General features: G+C 46.6%; 1 protein-coding gene across 6 annotated transcripts in view; it reads right to left on the minus strand.

Annotated features, from left to right (window-relative positions):
- Positions 1 to 19,290, minus strand: part of DGKK (diacylglycerol kinase kappa) — a 174,556-nt gene that overhangs the window by 80,068 nt on the left and 75,198 nt on the right. For 3 of the 6 annotated variants that reach the window (XM_025205947.1, XM_025205946.1, XM_014520625.2), the window contains exon 1: positions 19,076 to 19,254. The exons of 2 other annotated variants lie outside the window; for them this stretch is intronic. In XM_025205947.1, the coding sequence (XP_025061732.1) occupies positions 19,076 to 19,231 (156 nt within the window). In that variant the 5' untranslated portion in view covers positions 19,232 to 19,254. Of the gene's footprint in view, positions 1 to 18,399; positions 18,580 to 19,075; positions 19,255 to 19,290 lie in introns of those variants that run through there. One more of the 6 variants, XM_025205945.1, reaches the window with a different exon arrangement.

The following is a 19,290-nucleotide window of genomic DNA, read 5'->3' on the forward strand; positions in this document are numbered from 1 at the left end:
CTGTCTGGAGCAGGCACAGGCAGCCCCACATGGGCTGCGAGTGACTGCAGCATGGGATGCTGGCCACGGGGCAGGGGAGGGGCCACTTTTCCCCCCCCATGCTCAGCTTTTCCCTGAGCCACTTTTCCCTGGTCTCCTTCCCTGGCCGGGGTCCTCCCTGGCCCTTCCTCCCCCTTCCCCCTTACCTGAGGTTCCAGCGCAGGGCAGCCATGTGGTCCTGGTCCAGAAGCCCCTGCTGGGGCTTTGGGCTTGGGGGGGCGGGGCTGGGTGGAGCCTGCAGTTGTGGGAGCCCGCCGGGCTTCTCCTGGGTCCTACTGCCCTTGGTTCCTGTCATTTTTGACAGGAACCAAGGGCAGATAAAGATTAATTTTCTAAATTTTTTAGGGGCCCTGTGGGCCGGATAGAATGGCCTCGCAGGCTGCATCCGGCCCGCGGGCCGTATTTTTCCCACCCCTAGTGTAGAGGATTATCAGTGTTCTGCTCTTGTACTTCAGACATTTATTTCAGTGTCATCTGATACTAAAGTATCTGAAGGAATCAATTTGCTGCTCTTTTCACCATGAACAAGGCCCCCTTTCTATGCCAACAGTGTTTACATCCCATTCCAACTGAACAACGGATTGATCTGTACTACTTAAGTCCACTCGGCAAGCTTGCTTCCACTCCCCAGTCACTAATGACTCCACCCCCTTCCCTTTCCTTGCGGGTTTCTAGACAGTTCAATAGCTCTCCAACTGCTGCCAGACCAGCAGAGCCTGTATCTTGATATTCTCCTGACATCCCTTTCAGAAGGCTATAACTTTCCATTCACAGAATAAAGTCAAAGCCCAGTCCTGCAAGTCCCACGCTGCTTTTCCTGCCACAAAATTAGATTTTTTTTATTCCTGGATTTAAAAACAAACAAACAAACAAACAAACAAACCATAGTGCTTTCTGCTGTCTTCACAAGTGCAAAGAACTGACAGGCTACAGTATATATGCTTTCAGTACACAAACCTGGCATTTTTCAGCATAGTCTCTTTTGCTGACACACGGTTGCTGTGGCTCAGCTACAAGAACCTGCATGGTATTCTGGGCCTTTGCTTATGCAACAGGACCATGCCCTGACTCTCCAGATCCCAGCATCAGCCATACTATGCCTAGGGTACAGCTTACTGAATGATTGACTCACTACTCTAAGGTTAGGGACAGAAGTTGCACATACACTGGTTTAAGTAATCAGAAACTGGTTTAAACCTGTAACAGAACAGAAATTCAGTGCACATAAACCAGTTTCAAAATGGCTGAAACTGGCTTAAAATAAACCTAGTTGAATGTAGTAACAGACTTAACTGATTTGGGTCAAACCAGTTTATGAAACTTCTGTCCCAGACCCCTTCCCTGGTTCAACTTAAATCACAGTTCCCCAGGATCCCAGCATGCTTTCCAGCCCTGGGCTGGACTGGGCTGTGCTGTCTGCTCCAGCAGAGAGGACTGGGGGGAGAGGCAGGGCAGGGACCACCCCACTCCCCCAGCAAACCCCAGCTGGAGTTTGGGGTCAGGGAGGGCATTAAACTTCCCTCCCCCTGAGTACAGAGCTGCCCTGCCCTGCTAAAAATTTACTGCTGGCTGCAACTGTGGACTACAAATCCCAGAAGCACCTGGAAGCAACAAGAGGAAGTGATGAGCAACCCTATAGAATCCTGCTGATGTGATTCTGGACTGCAAATCCCAGAGACCTCAGGGGCAGCAGGAAGGGGAAGCAAACACACAGCCCATGCTGGCTACTGTCAGAGAGCCGTACTTAGCACCCCCTGGCTTCTGGCCTGAGCCACTGCAGGCATGTGGCTGCATTTCCTGAATCAAAAGTGAATGTCTGTTCAGATGTTTCTCAGTTTAATCTCTGCAGTTCAGACTAACCTGCAAAGACTGAATTGATTCAGCCTCAGGCTTTTTGACTGTCTGTACTTAGCCTAAGTGTTTCTCTCTAATTTGCCCTGCTGCACAACCCACTTGGAAAGTTCAACTGAAGTTTCACCTCCTGGTTGCCCACACCAAGCAAGGACATTAGATCAGAGGACAAGAAACCACACAAACAAGTGGGGTGGTGGGGATTTGGCTTGACTTTGTGAAAGGAGGATGACAGGAAGCAGCCAAAGACAGTTGCAATTCTAAATGAGTGGGAAGACTTCATTGCACATGGGCCAAAAGCAAAATAAGGCCACCATGCTCTCATCACTGGTCAACAGAATATCCTGCAATGCTCTGGCCTGCTCTTTAAATCACTTGCATTTTTTCCTCTCATGACTCCAAGAAGAAAAACAAAACCCTTCAGCCACAAGTTCTCTTTGTTTCTGAACGAAGCTGCGACTCAGTGCTACTTATCCATGAAGAGCTATTGGAGACCCTGAAGTTTTTAGACTCCAGTACATCCTTGTTAGTAAAACATTTTAGTTACTTTTCAGGCAGGACATTGGCAATGTCCTCATCTCCCTTTTCACCTGTGGTAGACAATAGGGTGTTCCTGGTGTTTTGAAAGTGTTCTTTGTAGTTGGGAGGGAGGATTCAAAATGGCAATTTTGGGGATTCCTTCAATTAATGTAGAAGCCTGTGAATGCAGGGGCCTGGACTCAATGGTGCAGGAGGCCTTGCAATTTAATGTAGTCCTTGGGTCTTGGGGAAGTTGGCCCCCTGAAGAGCCAAGTTTGGGTCACCCTATATTAAAGCAGGGGTGGCCAACCTGCAGCATGGGCCACTTGTGTGTGTGGCACATGGCAGATCAGGGAGGGGGAAGACAGCAGGCAGAGTAGGAAACAGAAAGTAGAGCAGGAGACAAGCAGAGAGCACAGGGCAGGGACCAAAAAGCAAGGCATCAGATTGGGCAGATGAAGGAGTTTGGAGAGGTACTCAGGGAGGGGGCAGGACTAATTTATGCCATGCCTACCAAAAAGGTTGGCTCCCATTGCATCCCACAAAACAGGGCTCTAAACAAAGATGAATGCAAAGCTGCTTCGAAGTAGTAAAGTATTTATCTTCTTGACCCTAGATTTTATGGCAGATTTCAGGGAACCCTCTCAGCTGGATGCCCATTAAACTTCCCACTCTGGAGGCTGCAAGCCGAGAACCTTGCAGACCTAGCCCCCTGTTACAGGCTTTCAAAGAGGTGGCACAAAGATGAGATTTCTTTGAGCTAACATTACAGTCCTGCTTTGCCTCTCAGCTGTTCCAGAGTCTGCTATAAAGGCTTACTTTGTCCTGCCTCAGCCAGGCATACCCCTGCTGCCATTCCCAAAGCTTGACTTCTAAGCAATCTTAAGGCTGTACACTAAATCCCCAACAGGTGCCCCTTCCCAACCCCACGCCCACCCATTCATGTCTGCCTGGTGGTATCAGAGGATGCATCTTGTCACAGCTTCTGCTGCACGTTCAATTCCTGGCTAGCTAAGGCATTTATACTCAGTAGACCATGTGGCAGGGGCTTTGCCCTTGGCAGCTCTACTGGAAAAAAAAAAAATGTAATTTGGCCAGCAAGAGGGAGCAGGAGTTAACACTGAAAAATATCCCCAGAGCCATGCTTCCTTCAAAGACAAGATATATGACGAGTACAATCAAATGGAAATCCAGTTTGCAGCATGCACTTTTTAAAGGCTGCTGAAAAGCTACTGAATGCTCCAGCTAACCAGGTTTAGGGAAGGGACATTCAGTATAGAAAGAAGTAACATTTTTATTACTGTCATCTCCTCTGTGACATCCTCTAGGCTAAAGAAGGATCTAGCATTTTGCAGTAACAGATGCTGAGGACGCATGCAACTTAAAGCAGCATCAAACAAATGCCTTTGCATCATGAGCCAGATGCTCCCAAAAGCAGGAGACTGGCTAGAGAAGAATCACCATTTTTAAATGAGGGGGTGGGGGACGACTTCAGAGTGCAATTTGGATTGTGTTTTCAAGCTTCTCTAATTATGACAGTAAACATTTTTTTTTAAGGGTAAATTGAGACTCTCCCCTAGGCACAGGACTCAAGGAGCAGAGATGGGCTGCCATTCAGAACAGTCTTGGACACATTTTTGTTTTAGCCCTGCAACTTAATTAAGAAGCAGGAGGGAAGCAGCAGCTGAAGCAGAAGAATGTCATTTAGAACCTTGTGAGAGGCTACTGCAGACACTGCAAGCCACCAAACTATCAGTCGGCTATTACGAGTGACTCGACTTTACACCTTTTTAAAATAGTAATTCTTGTGCCAAAACTTTCCAAAGACTCTTTCTTTGCTGCTTATCTACAGGTGTGCCAGGGAGTTACTGAGTTTACACTTCCCTTTTCTGGCCTCTTGATATAAACAAGTTCCTTCTTCCTTGTAATGCATCTGCCCTAATCAGAGGTATCGCCTGTCTCTAAGGCATTTAAAGTGGCTGGTACTGTTGTCTGCATTTCTACCCTAAGAGTATGATCTACAGGAGACTAATCCATGTCCCAGTACTCATCAGGTCCTTTCAGCCTTTCAATTAATCTGTCTAGTCTAATGTTCAAACTAGAACAGAGGCCAGTAACTCTGCCCTCCCTTTCAGACACCCTGTATCTGAACATGGCTCACTCCTATGGGAGAGCTAGTTAGCTCTGCGTCCTGTTACATGGGTACACTGTGAAAGAACAGTACTGGCCTCACAATGCTGGAAGGACAGGGTGAAGGGATGGCCTTGTGTCATGTAGAAGATAGGTTATGGTGGCAACAGCTGCAGTGGGCATGCTTCCTTCCCCCTTTGCAAGTGAATCCATGGCTTAGTGCAGTTACCCATGCTTCAGGACACGAGACAGATGTTTAGCACATCAAACTAAACTAGCTGTCGACACAGCTACCCACTCTCTGAATTCCACTGCAGATCTGACTCTTAGGACACCATTGTTACAATCCGGTTGCAATGAACAAAGGAGCTAGGCTTTCTTTTAAGAAGGAAAAAAGCCAAGCGTCAAGTCCCCTCTGGGGACTCAAAAGTTAATATTTTGGAAATCTCATTAATTGTAAGCCATTCTCAGGTTTTCTGAGGCTCAGACGCGTGTTTTTTCTGTGGTTGGGAGTGGCAATACTGGGCCAAGCTGGGCTGAGTGCTGCCTAGAGCCAACCAGCCTCAGGCTTTGGGAACATTTCACAGGCTTTTCAGTGCTGCCTCATGAATCCCTGGATTCCCTGTAGTGCCACATCCATGCTGCAGGCAGGAAGGCTTGTTGACTAGACCAGAGAAGAAAGAGACAAACCCACACAGCAGACTAAACTGGCAGCTTTTAGCTCTGCTGTCACCCTGGCTACATTTCTTTTGTCCAAATGTCATGGTGAGCAGCAGAGACTCCCTCCCTTATATCCCATCCCCATGCTCTCAAATGAAGTTGTCCCTCCCTCCTTCCTCCATAGTAAGTTGCAGAGAAAGTTGAGAGGCAGAGCCAGTGGGAAGAGAAGTGTAAAGGGAGAGAAGAGTTGCCACCCGCCCAGCATAATAGCAACTTTTGCAGCTGTGGGTGGGCCTAGCCTCCTTGCAAGTGAGGGATGGGATAAAGAGGCAAGGCAAGGACAGTCGTGCAAGTCACCACAGCAGGCTCAGGCAGTTTCTTCACTGAAAGGCCTGCAGTGCAGTAGCTTCCCAGGCTGGACACAAAGCTGGTCAGGGCCAGTATTTCAAATTGGTTGCCCTCCCCCTCCAGGCACCTCAATAATATGTCTGGGTTGTCATTAGAAGAGCTCCTGATGAGTCATGGATAGCCATCTGGATAACCCTTGGCCTCACTTACACTAAAAGGGAGCAGAGTGCTTTTTGAAACCCTGGCCTTGGCTGACCTGATAACAGAATGATTAGCAGCTCTCTGCTAGCGTAATTTTATCCTCGGGAAATCAGACTCCCTGAGGTAACCAAGATGCATCTGACGAGGACATCCCAATACCAAGTGCAGAGCCCTGACAGAACCTTTTTCTGTGCTCTCACTTGAAATGCAGCTCTGAAAAATGTCTTGAATTTGGATGAAAAGAACTTCCCCCACAATGATGTTTTCTTTGAATACTTGATTCTGCAAAGGTCTAGAGGTAGCTGAACAGATTACCCTGGGCTGCCCTGCGAGTGCTGCTTCTGTTTTCCCTCTCACCTTGATGTCTTGCCTCCTCCCTGTCCTAGTTGAGAAGGCTGACAGATGAGATATGGCGAGGGAGGCCAAAGCAATCCTGACCAAAATCTGATGAGCTCTCTCCCTAGGAGTTAACACAATCAAAATCCCCTTCTATGTAGTGTCCCATAAGGGATTTCATTCCTTGAGAGATTCCTCTGAGAATGTGGGAATCCCACCCTTTTGGTCATGATTGGTGGAACGCGCAGCTGAAACACCCCAAAGACATACACAGAGAGCTGCTCTGCTCTGAGTTTTCTGGAGCCTCACTCAGAATGTGGCTATTTCTTGGCTGGTCTTCTTCAGGATGTGTGTGTTTCCTTATCATATTCCCAACACCTGGACTGCAAGGGACAGAGCTGCAGCACAGGAATCCAATATTTTGAGAAGGTCCAAATAAAAACAAGATGTTTTAAGCCCCTGATTCAACAAGGAGTCTTAAAACAGGCTGAAAGAGGGATTTCCCAAAGTAACATTTTTCAGGCTCAAACTCAGAGGGACATTTATAAAGAATTCTTGGTTCCACAGTCAATTAGGAGGCTCAGACAGCCTTTGAAATGAATTTTCTGCAGTAAATTAAGATCAGAAGAGAAACTCTCCAGTGCAGAAATGGTCTTCTACCAGCAGCTGAGGAAGCAGGGCAACATTGGTGGGCTCTGACTCTCAGTCAGCCCCAGTGAGTCAGCCCCAGGCAGCCATTCTAGGGAGAAGCTGGAGAACCCATTGCCAAGGGTCTGTATAACTGCACAATGCAGAGCCCTGAAACTCAGAAAAGCAGGACTGCCCTTGGCAATAAGCTTAAATCAAATGAGCGAATCCAAAAAAGGAGAGTATTTCCCAGGAGCCTATAGCTGTGACATTTCTTGAACGCTGGCATGCTGCCACTATGCACCGAGCATGGGTATCCCTTCACAGATCTCCTTGGATACAGGGTCAATTATCCAGTGGAGAGAATGATGTGAAGAGGTTCATGAATTAACATACAACAGCCTTTTATAAAGTTTCACCAAAGTTCCTATTAGAAAGAAGTCTATGATTAGACAGCTAATTAATCTATGGAACATGAGCCTACAGGACGGCCTATTGCTACGTCAATTAGCAAAGCAGAACTATAGAAAGGAGTTTGTAGGCCTTTACTTAAAGAGGAACAGCAGCAACCTCCTGGGAACAGTTACCAACCCTTGCAATCACAAGGCTTCTGGACCTTAACTGAATAGCTGGTAGGGTCAGGAAGCATCTTCTTCCACAGAAGTTTTTACAGTCTTGGAGCACCTTATAGAGATTTAGACACTCTTCCCCAGTATTATCTGTACTGGCTACACTCAAACAGCCTATTCAATATAGCTACTCAGCGGTCTTAAGTTGCACTGTGGACACAGCCTGCCCCTGGCTCCCTTCCTGGATAACTGTGGGGATTATTTCATCCACTGGTTGGGGTGATAATTATTATTTTGGGTGGGGGGCCACTTACCGAGTTTTGGCCAGCTGTTGAGGGCCGCATGGGTAGCCCTGCCCCTTGATGGATGGCCCGCCCCCTAGTTGCCATCTTGTGATAAGAAGTCCTGCCCCTAATTCCTGGCCTTTGCTACCAGAAGTCCCTCCCCTTCCCCAGAACTACTCCTTTCAGCAAGGGGTTTTGCCATCTTGGAACCAGAAAAATATCAAATTATATTCTAAAAATTGAACATCTACTACAACATTCATTAATTTGTTTTCAACAAATATTTTTGTCCTGGTTTACATGTGTTTGTGTAGTGTACATAGAGATGATTGCACAATATCTTAAAATGAAGTCTTACTCTTGTATGTTGTGGGAGGGTGGGTAGTATAGGTTTGTGAGGGCTGTGGATGTGTCTGTGGGAGGCTGGATATGGGGACACTGTCCCTCCATTCCCCATTGAGCATCATGCACACGCACAAATGCGCACACTCTGTCTCTCTCTGTCCCTCCCTCACTGCTTTCTGTCTCTCCCCATCCGTCCCTCCCTCACTGCATGGATGCATGCACACACACACACACACACACACACACACACACCCCCCTCTCACTCCTAGCTCTGGGGTACTGGCACAGTCCCCATGCTCCCGCGGTCCGGCAATACAGCCAGAGCCACATGGTGTTGCAGTGGCTGGCAGGCAGAAAAGCAGTAAAAGGAGCAGCAGGCAGGGGGGAGTAGGAATGAGCAGGTGCATAGGACCTCAGTGCATAGGAGCAGGTGCGTAGGACCTCAGTGACAGCTGGGCCCACGCTGGTACACCAGGGACAGCACTGACAGGGCTGAGAGCAGGGCGGCAGGAGCATGGAGCCAGCCTAGCAGGGACTCCATGGAGCTGGGGGAGCCAGCCTGGCTCCATAGAACCCCTGCCAACCCAGCCTCGCGTTCCTGCTGCCCCACTCAGGGTCCCCGCCAGTGCTGGCCCTAGGACACGGTGCAGGCCCAGTGCTCCCATCCAGCTGTCACTGCACTCCCGCATGCCTGCTGGCTGCCACCGCTTTCCCCACTTTCTTGCCCACTGCAGCAGCACTCTAGCACCACATGGTTCCCAGCTACCTGGTTGCAACTGCAGGACTTGACCGGGGCTGCTCTGGCCCCAAGCACTGGGATGATTGCAAGCAGTTCTCCCCTGCCTCCCTCCCCCACTTCTTATCTGAGTTTCCCTTTGGCAGTGGGAGGCAGGAACAGCCCCAGGGTCCCAGGCCAGAAGCCTCTGGTAGGCAGGGCTGGGTGGGCCTTGCTGCTGGGTTCCTGGGTCCTGCCACCAGCTTCCCCTGGGTCCTACAGCCCCTGGCTCATGTTATCTTTGACAGGAGCCAGAAGCAGATAAATATTAATTTTCTCATTTTTTTAGGGGCCCCGCAGGCCAAGTAGAATGACCTGGCAGGCTGGATGCAGGCCGTATTTTGCCTGCCCTGTACTAGCTCTTTCCCACATCTAATACCAAGGACACATTGGTCAATGGTTAATTATACTCAGTTGATGTCAGGCCAGTCTGCACTACATTGAGGTCCCTTCATGTAGGGACCCCACTGGGGAGAGCCAACTCAAGGGAGAGGGTATATGCTGTAGAGAGTAATCCCCTCCAGGTGTCAATACTACACTGGATTGCGCACCAATAACATTTAATGTTTCAATTTAATGGGACACAGAATGACCTGAAGGGATTCAATCACGGTTTCCGAGACAGGGAGCTAGCTCCAAGACGCATACCTTCCCCCAGAGCAAGTTGCCCATTACTGCTCCATGACTATGCCTCACAATGTTGCATGGGCATTCACCCCTTTCTATTCATCTCCCATGCCTAGGGGAATCCATCATTAGCCCATGCTCCACTCTGCTAACTTAGTGCACAAAACACATACGATTCATTCCCCAATTCAAAGAGTTTATAATAAAAAAATAGTACAGAGACAATAGATGAAATAAGCCAGGAGTTGACTAATCCAGCCCACAGAACCATTGGACCTGGCTTGCGGACATGCACTTTGGCCTTAAGCACTCTCCACGTGCTGCCACAAAGACAAGCAGTAGCAACAACTAGGTCCTAGTGCCCACTCCTCTGTTACTTGGGGTAGGTCATTCTGGGCAACAGCTGGAAAAGGTTGCCTACCCCTGCAATAAATGGTTGTGAGAGGAAAAGGAAACAGTGGATTATACTGGGCAGTAATACTAGCTTCACAAGTCCTTACAGATGACATCTAAGCCTGGTGTGAGGCTAGGAATCACCACTCATTTACAGGTTGGAGGGGGAACCTCCCCTCTCCGCAAAAAAACCAAACCCAAACAAACAAAAACCAAGACACAGAGTGATTATTAATGACCAGCCTGAAAAACCTAACATGCAGTGTAAATTAGCCTATGCTGAGCTTCATGCTGCTGTGGTCAGCTGGATTCAACTACCTGAGCCATAAGTCGAGGATCTCGACACTACTACCTGCAGTACAGACATATCTACTGTCTGTGCCTCAGAAACCAAGAGTTGATGTCTCCCATTCCCATCAGAGATCACGAGACTACATTTTCTTCCAAGAACAATATAGTCTAACAGTATTTACCTCTCCTGCACCAGTGTCAAGGAGGATTAATTAAATTACTGTTTGCAAAGTGGTCTAAGGTGCTCAGATAAAAGCAGTTGCAGAAACCTAACGTCAATGACTGATTCTTGATTGGTATTTAAATAAGATACAACAATCCTATTCAAGCTCTTGCATTCAATTAACAGGGACAGTAATTGTGTTGGATAGCAGCGTACAATTAAATACATTTTAATGATGATTAATTACTACTGTGTAATTGACTGGTGTATAAAAAAGTAGTGTATATAGTATATGGTTTTAAATGTATAGCAGCAGGGAGGTGGCATTTTGCTAGCTCACCCATGCAGATGCTTGACATAAGGTCTTAATTGATGAGAATGTCGGCACTCAAGGGAGCATTTTTAAAGGGCCATATCCCTTGATTTTCACAGCTATGGCAAGCAGAAATGCCAAGGCACAGGCTCCCCTTCAAAAATTCTAACTGCATCCATCTTGTGGAAGTGACGCATTAATGTGATAAGCATCATCCCTTGTAAAACTTTGTCCTCCAAGACAATGGCATTGCAACATGACATTAGCTTTTGCCTTGTGATTTCAGCATGTTCTCTGGCCTTTCCTCTGCAAGAAGTTTTTTCAAAGTAGCTCATGCTTGTCTGAAATCTTTGTGTCACTAATAATTAGTAGATTGCAGTGCCAAAGAGCTATCTCCCTCAAAAGGTGTGGTTTGCAGTTTCCAAGACTGAGCGGTGAGCACCCCCATCTATGAGCTTCTCTCTGCAATGCTGTTTCACTGCAGCATACAGCTGCCCTATGATCTGTCTTGTAACTGACTTAAAACTGATAATCCAACCATGAATTTAAAAACATGAAAGCTTTCAGGATGAAAGTGAAATTGATCTCAGGTTCCAGTTTGCCAAATTGCACCTGGATTTAAAGTTCTTGTGTTAGGAAAAGCTGAGGGCTTGATTAAACACATCAGTGGGACCCTACTGGGGCCTCAGCTTAACTGGGGCTTCTAGATGCTACTACAGTGGAAAGAAGAACAGGGATGACTGCATGGTAGGTGTCCTTTGATAAAGAGGTGCAGACCCTGAAGTCTATAAACATTACCACGCAACAGCATTGCACAATGCAGGTCAGGAAGCAGCAATTCACACCAAGACAAGTGGTCCCACAGGGTGCATCATATCATAATGGAAATGAGCTACTGCAGACTTTATGCTAAGGCAAATAGCTTCGCACTGTAAAATGAGAGCAAGGCACATTTCACAGGATCAGTGACTTAGCTGGGAGAGATGGACAAATCCCAGCTTTGCTTGCTTCAGCTCAAAGTATTTAGAGAAATTCTCGGGCATCCTCTAGTCTCTCTACAAACTTTTTATATCCTTGCTATGCATCAAATCAGAGGAGGACAAAAGAACAATGCCAGCACCTCCTCTTTGAAACTTCCCCAGGTAGAGCAGAGAGGACAATTGGGTAGAGGGTTCCCCCCACCAATCTGTGACATCAGTTAAAATATTCTGCAAGCAGAAACTTAAAAGGAACAGCTGGCGATGAAAATATTGGCAGGAAGAATGCGGAGAGACAAGTCGAAGGGAACGAAAGTGGTTATTTTAAGAACCAGGAAGCAGAAGTCCCTGCATTAAAATAGATTATACTAAATCAAGAGTTGAAACTCTACCATGGACCCCAACACTGAGGACAAGTTTGCCCTTAGTGACTGCGGCTGAGAAGGAAATGTCTCTTTCTCCAAGCCCTGGAACACAGGGTCGATAAACAGGGGTAATGCACAGAAAAGGCCAAACAGGGGAATGGCCTTCTCTTCCCACTAACCCACCTTCCCAACAGTACCTAAACACCATACCACAGCACTGCACAGCACAGTGCACCTTCTCTTTGCCAAATTATTCCTGCTCAAGTATTAGTCACAGACAGAACCATGAAATGAGTTCACCCCTGTAAGAAACCACTTCAAACCCAGTGATGTCAGCAGTATCTTGCCTCTACCACGTTTGGCCCAATATCCACAATAGCAACATGTTTCAGCAGAGCCAAGCAAAGACAATACCAGGGGACTGGGAAAGCTTACACAACAGTGTAAGAACACAGGCACCTCTAAGCAGAAACTAGACAATTTGTGTGGGAATGGGACTGACAACCTTTCACCTCTGAGCTGTGATTATATTTAGCCCGTAGCAGTTTTCCATAGGACTTGATATTCACAACTCAAAAAGAGTGTGCGCGCTAAACATGGAGGCCTTTTAAGAAATCTGTCTACAAGGATCCCAATAGGACTAGAACCATTTTGCGGGTTAAAAAAAAAAAAAAAGCTCCAATTGTGGATATCAAGCACTTGACTACATAGTTCTGAGCACTTTTAAATTTCTGGCTCTAGAAAGACAAAAAGCCATGGTCCATTTGAGTGGTTGACATGAAATGAAACGAGATAAGCCAGAGAAGGAGGACCTCCATTCATATCTTCAAGACGAATAGTGTCTCTGGTACGCTTGGTTGGGAATTTTCCATCAAATGCAACTTCAAGAAAAATCAAAATCTTCTGTAGGAAAATTTTAACTTTACCATGGAATTTTAGTTATCCATTGGGAAAATGTAATATGTTAGGTCAAGATGACTTCAATCTAAATGCATCAGCTTCTTGATCCAAACTAAACTGTTCAGTTTCAGATCAGTTTGACATTAATCTGTGTTCATCTGATTTACCACAGCGTCTCAGGGGAGCTGTAGTTCAGGTGTTTCACACCTTTATTTTCTTTTATGGTTCAGTCTCTTTGGCAGGACAGTATTTCTTCTGACGCATTACCATCTCCCCTATGGTTAACATTATGGCAGTAGCTATGGCAATAATGAGCTGACAGTGTCAACGGAAAAGCAAATCATAGGAATCATAGGAAAGAAGGGCTGGAAGGGACTTCACAAGGTCATCAAGGCCATCAAGGCAGGATCATTCCCAACTAAACCATCCCAGCCAAGTGTTTGTCTAACCTGCTTTTGAAAGTTTCCAAGGATAGAGATTCTACAGCTTCTCTAGGTAGCCTGTTGCAATGCTTAACCACCTTCATAGTCAGAAAAGTGGCTTAAGCCAGTGGAGTTCAAACTTCCTAAAGTCACAGAACCCTTTCATATCACTTCTGCCTCAAAACCCCAACCCCTGGCTCTGTATGCTGTGTGAGCTGATGCAAGACCAAGTGACCTGGCCCAGCAATGGCAACATACCACCTCCCAGTCCACTGTGCCATTATTCCCAATTTCTTTACAAATGAAATAGGTCATCAGGGCCTACCACAGAAGCCCAGAGTTTCAAGGAACACAGTTTGAATACCACTGGCTTAGGCAGTCATGGTATAATGGCTGGCTTCAGCAGTCATTTTCATAGTTTCTGTGTACCCAAAGCTCTAACCCAAGCAAATGGCAGCAGCTGAGTCTCAAAAACTCTGAAGGGAAGCTACATAGAAATTAAAACTCCCACTATTCCTAGGAAGGGTCCTTCCAGGTCAGGAATGAGGCACACATCCTACTGGTGCTCCTGTTGTTCCTACTCCATGGGCCCTGCCACACGTTTAAATTAAAGCTGGATAGACACCAGCTATAGAGTTGTTACACATTTTCAAGCACCAATTTTGTAGCTGGTTGGTCCTTTGTATAGCTGGACAGTCATTTTTATGGTGTGATAATTACTTTGCAAGTGTGGCTCGTCTAAATGTATTGCACAATTAACCAGTTAATTGTGTAATATATGTAATGTGTAGCAGGGGCCTATGACTAGACAGGACCTTTCAGCCTGCCTAGTTGTCAGTCTGGCTATATTCAGTAGCCCCACATCCAATTTCAAACATGATAAAGTAAAAGGAAGCAAACAATGAATTTCTGGCAGGCTTCTTACTTGTTTATTGTTTAAGTGGCACACAATGCAGGAAGAGCTATTGAAGGGCACCTGAAGCTGCTGTAGCATATTTCTCTCACCAGAGAGACACAGCAAAACTAAGGGATCATCCTAGCTTCTGCCAAAATGCTCGCACATGATGCTTGTGGCAAAGCTGTCACACCTGTGCCACAGGGGCCCTCAGCTGGAGGACAACAGGGTGGCAGTCAACAGTAACAAACAGGACCAACCTCATGCCTATCATGCTGACTGCAGTGAGTTACACCCAGGATCAATTTCACAGCAGCAGAATTTCAGACTAGAAAGCAACCTGAGGCAGCAAGAGGTAGTAATATATTAAAGCTAAAGGAGGTATGCAAACACAGGGGCTATTCAGCTGCAACAGCCAAGAGGACTGGAGAGTGAGGAGATTCTTTGAATGAAAGCTGAAATTCAGATATCATCATCACACAATGCTAGGAGCTAGAGCCATGGCTTTACATGCCTTAATCCAGACCTGCCTCTAGCCCCCACTGTCACCAGCCCCAGAAGCCGGACTACACAGGCTCAGTTTGGTTAATTCAAGATGTCAATAATCCTGAATGGGAATCTATGAAAGTGGAGTAGCCCTTGGCTTTCTCCTCACTCTCTACTCAGCCTCTTCCTCCAGTCAACAGGATTGGGAGGAAGCAGCCAGCATGGACTTGAAGAAAGCTCACACCACAAATTATTTAGGAAGCAAGCTAAAGCCATACTAGGGGGGCAGAATAGTAGCAGCAGTTTCAGTGCTGTGTGCTGCTTCCTGGGAACCCAGCATTTCATGGTTTCTAGAGACATGTCAGCTTCTGATAATTCCTGGAAATCCTCAGACTGACTTCACCCTTTTCAGCCTGACTCAAGGGTCCTTCCCTTGTCTGGTTCTGACACAGATCTCAAGCCACATGTTATGCAACTAGATGTGCTTCCCTTTAGCAGCTGGGGGCCTTTGGGACTTCACTGTATTTCTTGCAATAGTGAGAAATGAACAAGCCACTGAAGACTGCTCAATTTTAAATTATCCTTCCTGCCTGTGGGTTTCAGTCAATCCACTGTCAGTCTTCATGTGCAGAGACCTGCTGACCCAGGAGGGTGCCTACAAAGCAACTTTCTAGAACACAAACATCATGGTTTACATTTTGTTTCCATATTTAAGCATGCATACACAGCACCAACATAAAAGTACTGATATCAAGACACCATGGCTTAGTAGGGCCTTAATTTTTGCCTTTACTTCCATCTTTCCTAATGAAGGAATCAGAATAGCTTATTGTTTGAATTCACAGGCACTAGAAAGACTAACCTGTCCTATGTATATTTGCCAACCACAGGTAGAAATTCACATTTTAGGGCTTTCTTAAGCATTTCTTTGTGCATGGCTGTGTTCACTGGCCCTTTCCTAGTGAGAGCTGTCCTGGAGAGCACCATGAATGCCAGTAGCCTCCATTGATTTTCCTTTGGTGTACAGAGCTACCAAAGTGGTTAACATAAATACAGCCTCTCTCCTATATGCCCCTTGCTGGATAGGATGTGCAAAAAACTTTTCAAAAGTAGTCACCAATGAGCATTGGTAACAAAAGCCAGCTATAAACCTGACTCAACTAACCTGCTAAGCCTTATCTACTGCTTCTTCACATCGCTGGTAAAACACAAAGAATCCAGAACACACCTGGGAAAATGACCCTCCACATCCAAGCAGTACCTTTGAAATAACTATGCATTCAGACAGGTATCTGCCAGTACAACTAATTTGCAAATGTACACATGCAAGCATCTGATTAAATATAAACCTATTTCCAAGTAACACAACTTGCAGATGCACCTCGGAAAGGCAGCATATTCCAGCTACTTAAAGAAAGTACAGAACTGAGCATCAGGATTTATGGGTTGATTTCCAATCCCTAACCCTGACTGGCCATGGGATGTTAAGCAAGTTGCCTATGAACTTTGGTGGGGACCAAAAGTATTTCCCCACCTTTTTAACATGCTTTGAAACCACAAATAGCAGACACAAGAGAAGTACAAAGCTCTGGTGATTCCACTGTGGAGTGTTCAGTCACTTCTACCACCTTGCTTATTTCTGCTTGCTTTAACCTCCCCCTCTCCCTCCCCCAAAATACAATAGTATCAGAGACTTCATCTCTAAATGAGGTAGCCACTGTAGCAACAGAGCCTTGGAAATATCACAGAGCCCTTCAGATTCACCAGTCAGGCAGCTACCCATGCTTGTAGGTGTATTTCTAACACTCCCCTTCTGACTCAGCTGTACTCCGAGTCATAATAACGGCACTAACCAAGCAATTACAGGCTCTGATCCTTACTTCGGCTGTCAGATCTCCACGGAGAGATGGCTCTAGAAGTATTCCATTCTCATAGACGTTGCAACTGGAGAAGCTCTTCCAAACAGCATCTTGGTCTGGAAAATGCCTTTTGTACAAAACAGGCCTTCCAGGAAGTGATTGTGGCTCAACTTGCCTCTCACGAGGCAATAAAGGTATGGCACTGACTTTTGACCCCTTTGTCAACACTGTTATGACTGAGAACAGGGGCCGATTCAAGCATGGGGTTTTTTGGCATAACTAAATCCTCTTTCCCCAACCTGATACCGTAGGTATTTCTCCTTCCAGCTCCTCTGCCATGGGAAAAGCCTGTGGCTTTTGAGAAGTGATTCAAAACAAAATCTTGCTTTAGAAATTGATCCTGCCCTGCAGCAACATCTCTGTGAACCACCACAATTATGCACAGAAATCCTAAAAGGGAGTGTCCCAGCAGCTCTCCCCAGCACTGACCCCCTAGTAGAGGGGTTGGGGCCAGAACATGAGGTCCCTAGAACAGTGATGATTCTCAACCAGGGTGCCACAGCACCCTGGGATGCACGGATGTACTTTAAAGGGTGTTACACAATATTAGTACTAGTATGTGTGCAAACACCTACACACCGCACGCAAGATAAGCCCAGAAATTTCAAACAGGAGTCCATAGCGCCAAAACCATTCTGACCTGTTGGGTCCTTCTGAGTTCTTGGAAACACAAGAACTACTTTATTATTCTCCACAGTCAAGAAACGAGAGAAGGCTAAGCACTGACATTTTCCAAGAGGTGCCTTGAGTCTCACAAAGTTGAGGATAACTGCTCCAAAATACTAGCCACTAGGAAACATTCCAAACTAGTGCAGCTCCTGAGCTGTATCAGGAGCTGGTTAAGCCCCTGGCCAGTCCCAGACATGGGAGCAAGGAAGGTGGCTTGCAAAAATGTTTAGTGCCTTCTCCCATGCTAAGCTGGAGCAAGCACTGCTGAGCTCCAGCTGAGGACTGAACCCACAATGGGAAGTTGCTCTACAAAGCTCAAAAGAGCAAGTCAGTTACTTCTCCTTTATAAAAAATAGGAGGGGAGAGAGAGTAGTGGGTCTTGGGTGGGGGGGAGGAAGGAGTATTAATGGAAATCCTCCTTATGGGAGATCAGTGACTGGGGACCTGGTACCTCTTGAGCTTGGCTTCCACATCCTCTAACACATCTTACAAAGAGCTGGTGCCAGCTCCCAACTTTGGTGCTTCACCCCTGAGCTCTGAACAAGGCAGCACAATGTGCTGTTAACGTCCCTAGCCCTGGCCATATATCCACACCTGTAGCCTCTTGACCACACGGCTCCACATGCATGCTCTGAGCAGGTTCTCTAGGGCTATTGGCCCCTCACCCTTTACACAAGAAAAAATGATTTTTTCCAACTCTCTTCTACTTCAAAAAGATTGGCAGAAAGAAGGAGGAGTCTCAGATCAGACAGGCACCTGCAGCATTTGCTGTCACAGAACCAGAGACAACAGAGATGGAAGCAACCCCTCAGGGCAGCCCAGTCATCTAGACAACAATGCTCCTGTGAACAAGCAAATTGTTATGAGAATTAATTCATCTGTATGGAAATGAAAAGTGCTATTTTAACACTATCATCATCATCTGACTCATTCAAGCATCAGGATCGAACAGTCCCTACAAGCTAACCTGAAGAGCTCTGACCAGGTCTGTTTTTAAATGATGCAAAGGTACTCAACAGCTTCTACACTTCCTTCCTGCAACTTGCTTCTCCTTCTAACAGATTTTATACCATCAGGAAGATTTCCCCCTCATTCAGTCAAAATGCCCCCTTTTGCTCTAGTCTGCAATTCAGAACAATTCAGGTACCTATGAAGACAAGGTTCTCATTTCAGGAGCTTTACAAAACTGTTTGTTAGCCCTGATGCTTCAGATCAGAGGCCAGTTACCTTTAAAAATCATGAACAAAACAACCCTTAGCCTATTGCATAACAAGACCCTTAATGGGGTTTTCTACCTTAATCCACAGCCCTTTTGCCTTGGCCAGTGCTGGAGACAGGTGGACCATTGTTCTCTTCCACGGAGGCAATTCCAAAGTTCCATGATAAGCTAATGGTCTCTATCTGGCCCCACTGACTTGTGCCCTGTATTAGGTCCCCTCTGCAGTGAAGCATGAGATGACAAAGACTGTCTAAGAAGTCAGACTTCCTCCCACCCCCACCCCCAAACAGTTCTGACTAGCAGAGGAGGAGAGTTCTCTCAGCGTCTCTGCACAGACATCCTCCAAGTGCATACGCACTTCAGCCCCGAGAAAGAGCTAAATATAGCCTCTGTGTGGAGAGAGAGGATGATTGCGTCTATGAGAGTGGAGGTGAGAGAAAGGGAGTGGGAATCACAACGCTCACGTGCTTCTGCCTGCCAGCATGTGCGTAGTACTGTGCACCTGCCCACACATGGGGAGCTAAGCCCATGAGCCTCCCTAGAATTGCAAGGCTCCACTAGAGACTAGCGTGCATTTGCATTTGCGTGGAGGTGCCAGAATGGATGATAGTACCTGGGATAGGTGAAAAACAAATATAAGTAGTGAGCATTCACACGCGCACCTTCCCAAGAGCTGGGCAAGTAAGGAAAAGAGGCAGCAGCAAGTATCAAGTTCTCCCTGGGAGCTCATGACATCATATAAATATCCAAACCTTGCTCTTTGGAGACAGTCGGCCTCCTGCCACGCATTTTAGAGCTCCTCTCCTCTTTCGCTTCTGCACTCCCCCAGGAATGGGCTCGACTCTGCCTTCATTGCCTCTGAACAAAGCAGCAGCAGCAGGGTGACTTGGAGCCCAGGCAAGCAGCATTTACCATTTCAGCACAGAGAAGATAGCAGCTTCAGCCAAAGCATCAATGGGCTGGTCTC

The sequence above is a fragment of the Alligator sinensis genome, unplaced genomic scaffold, assembly GCF_000455745.1.
Source record: "Alligator sinensis unplaced genomic scaffold, ASM45574v1 scaffold619_1, whole genome shotgun sequence".
NCBI lineage: Eukaryota > Metazoa > Chordata > Crocodylia > Alligatoridae > Alligator > Alligator sinensis.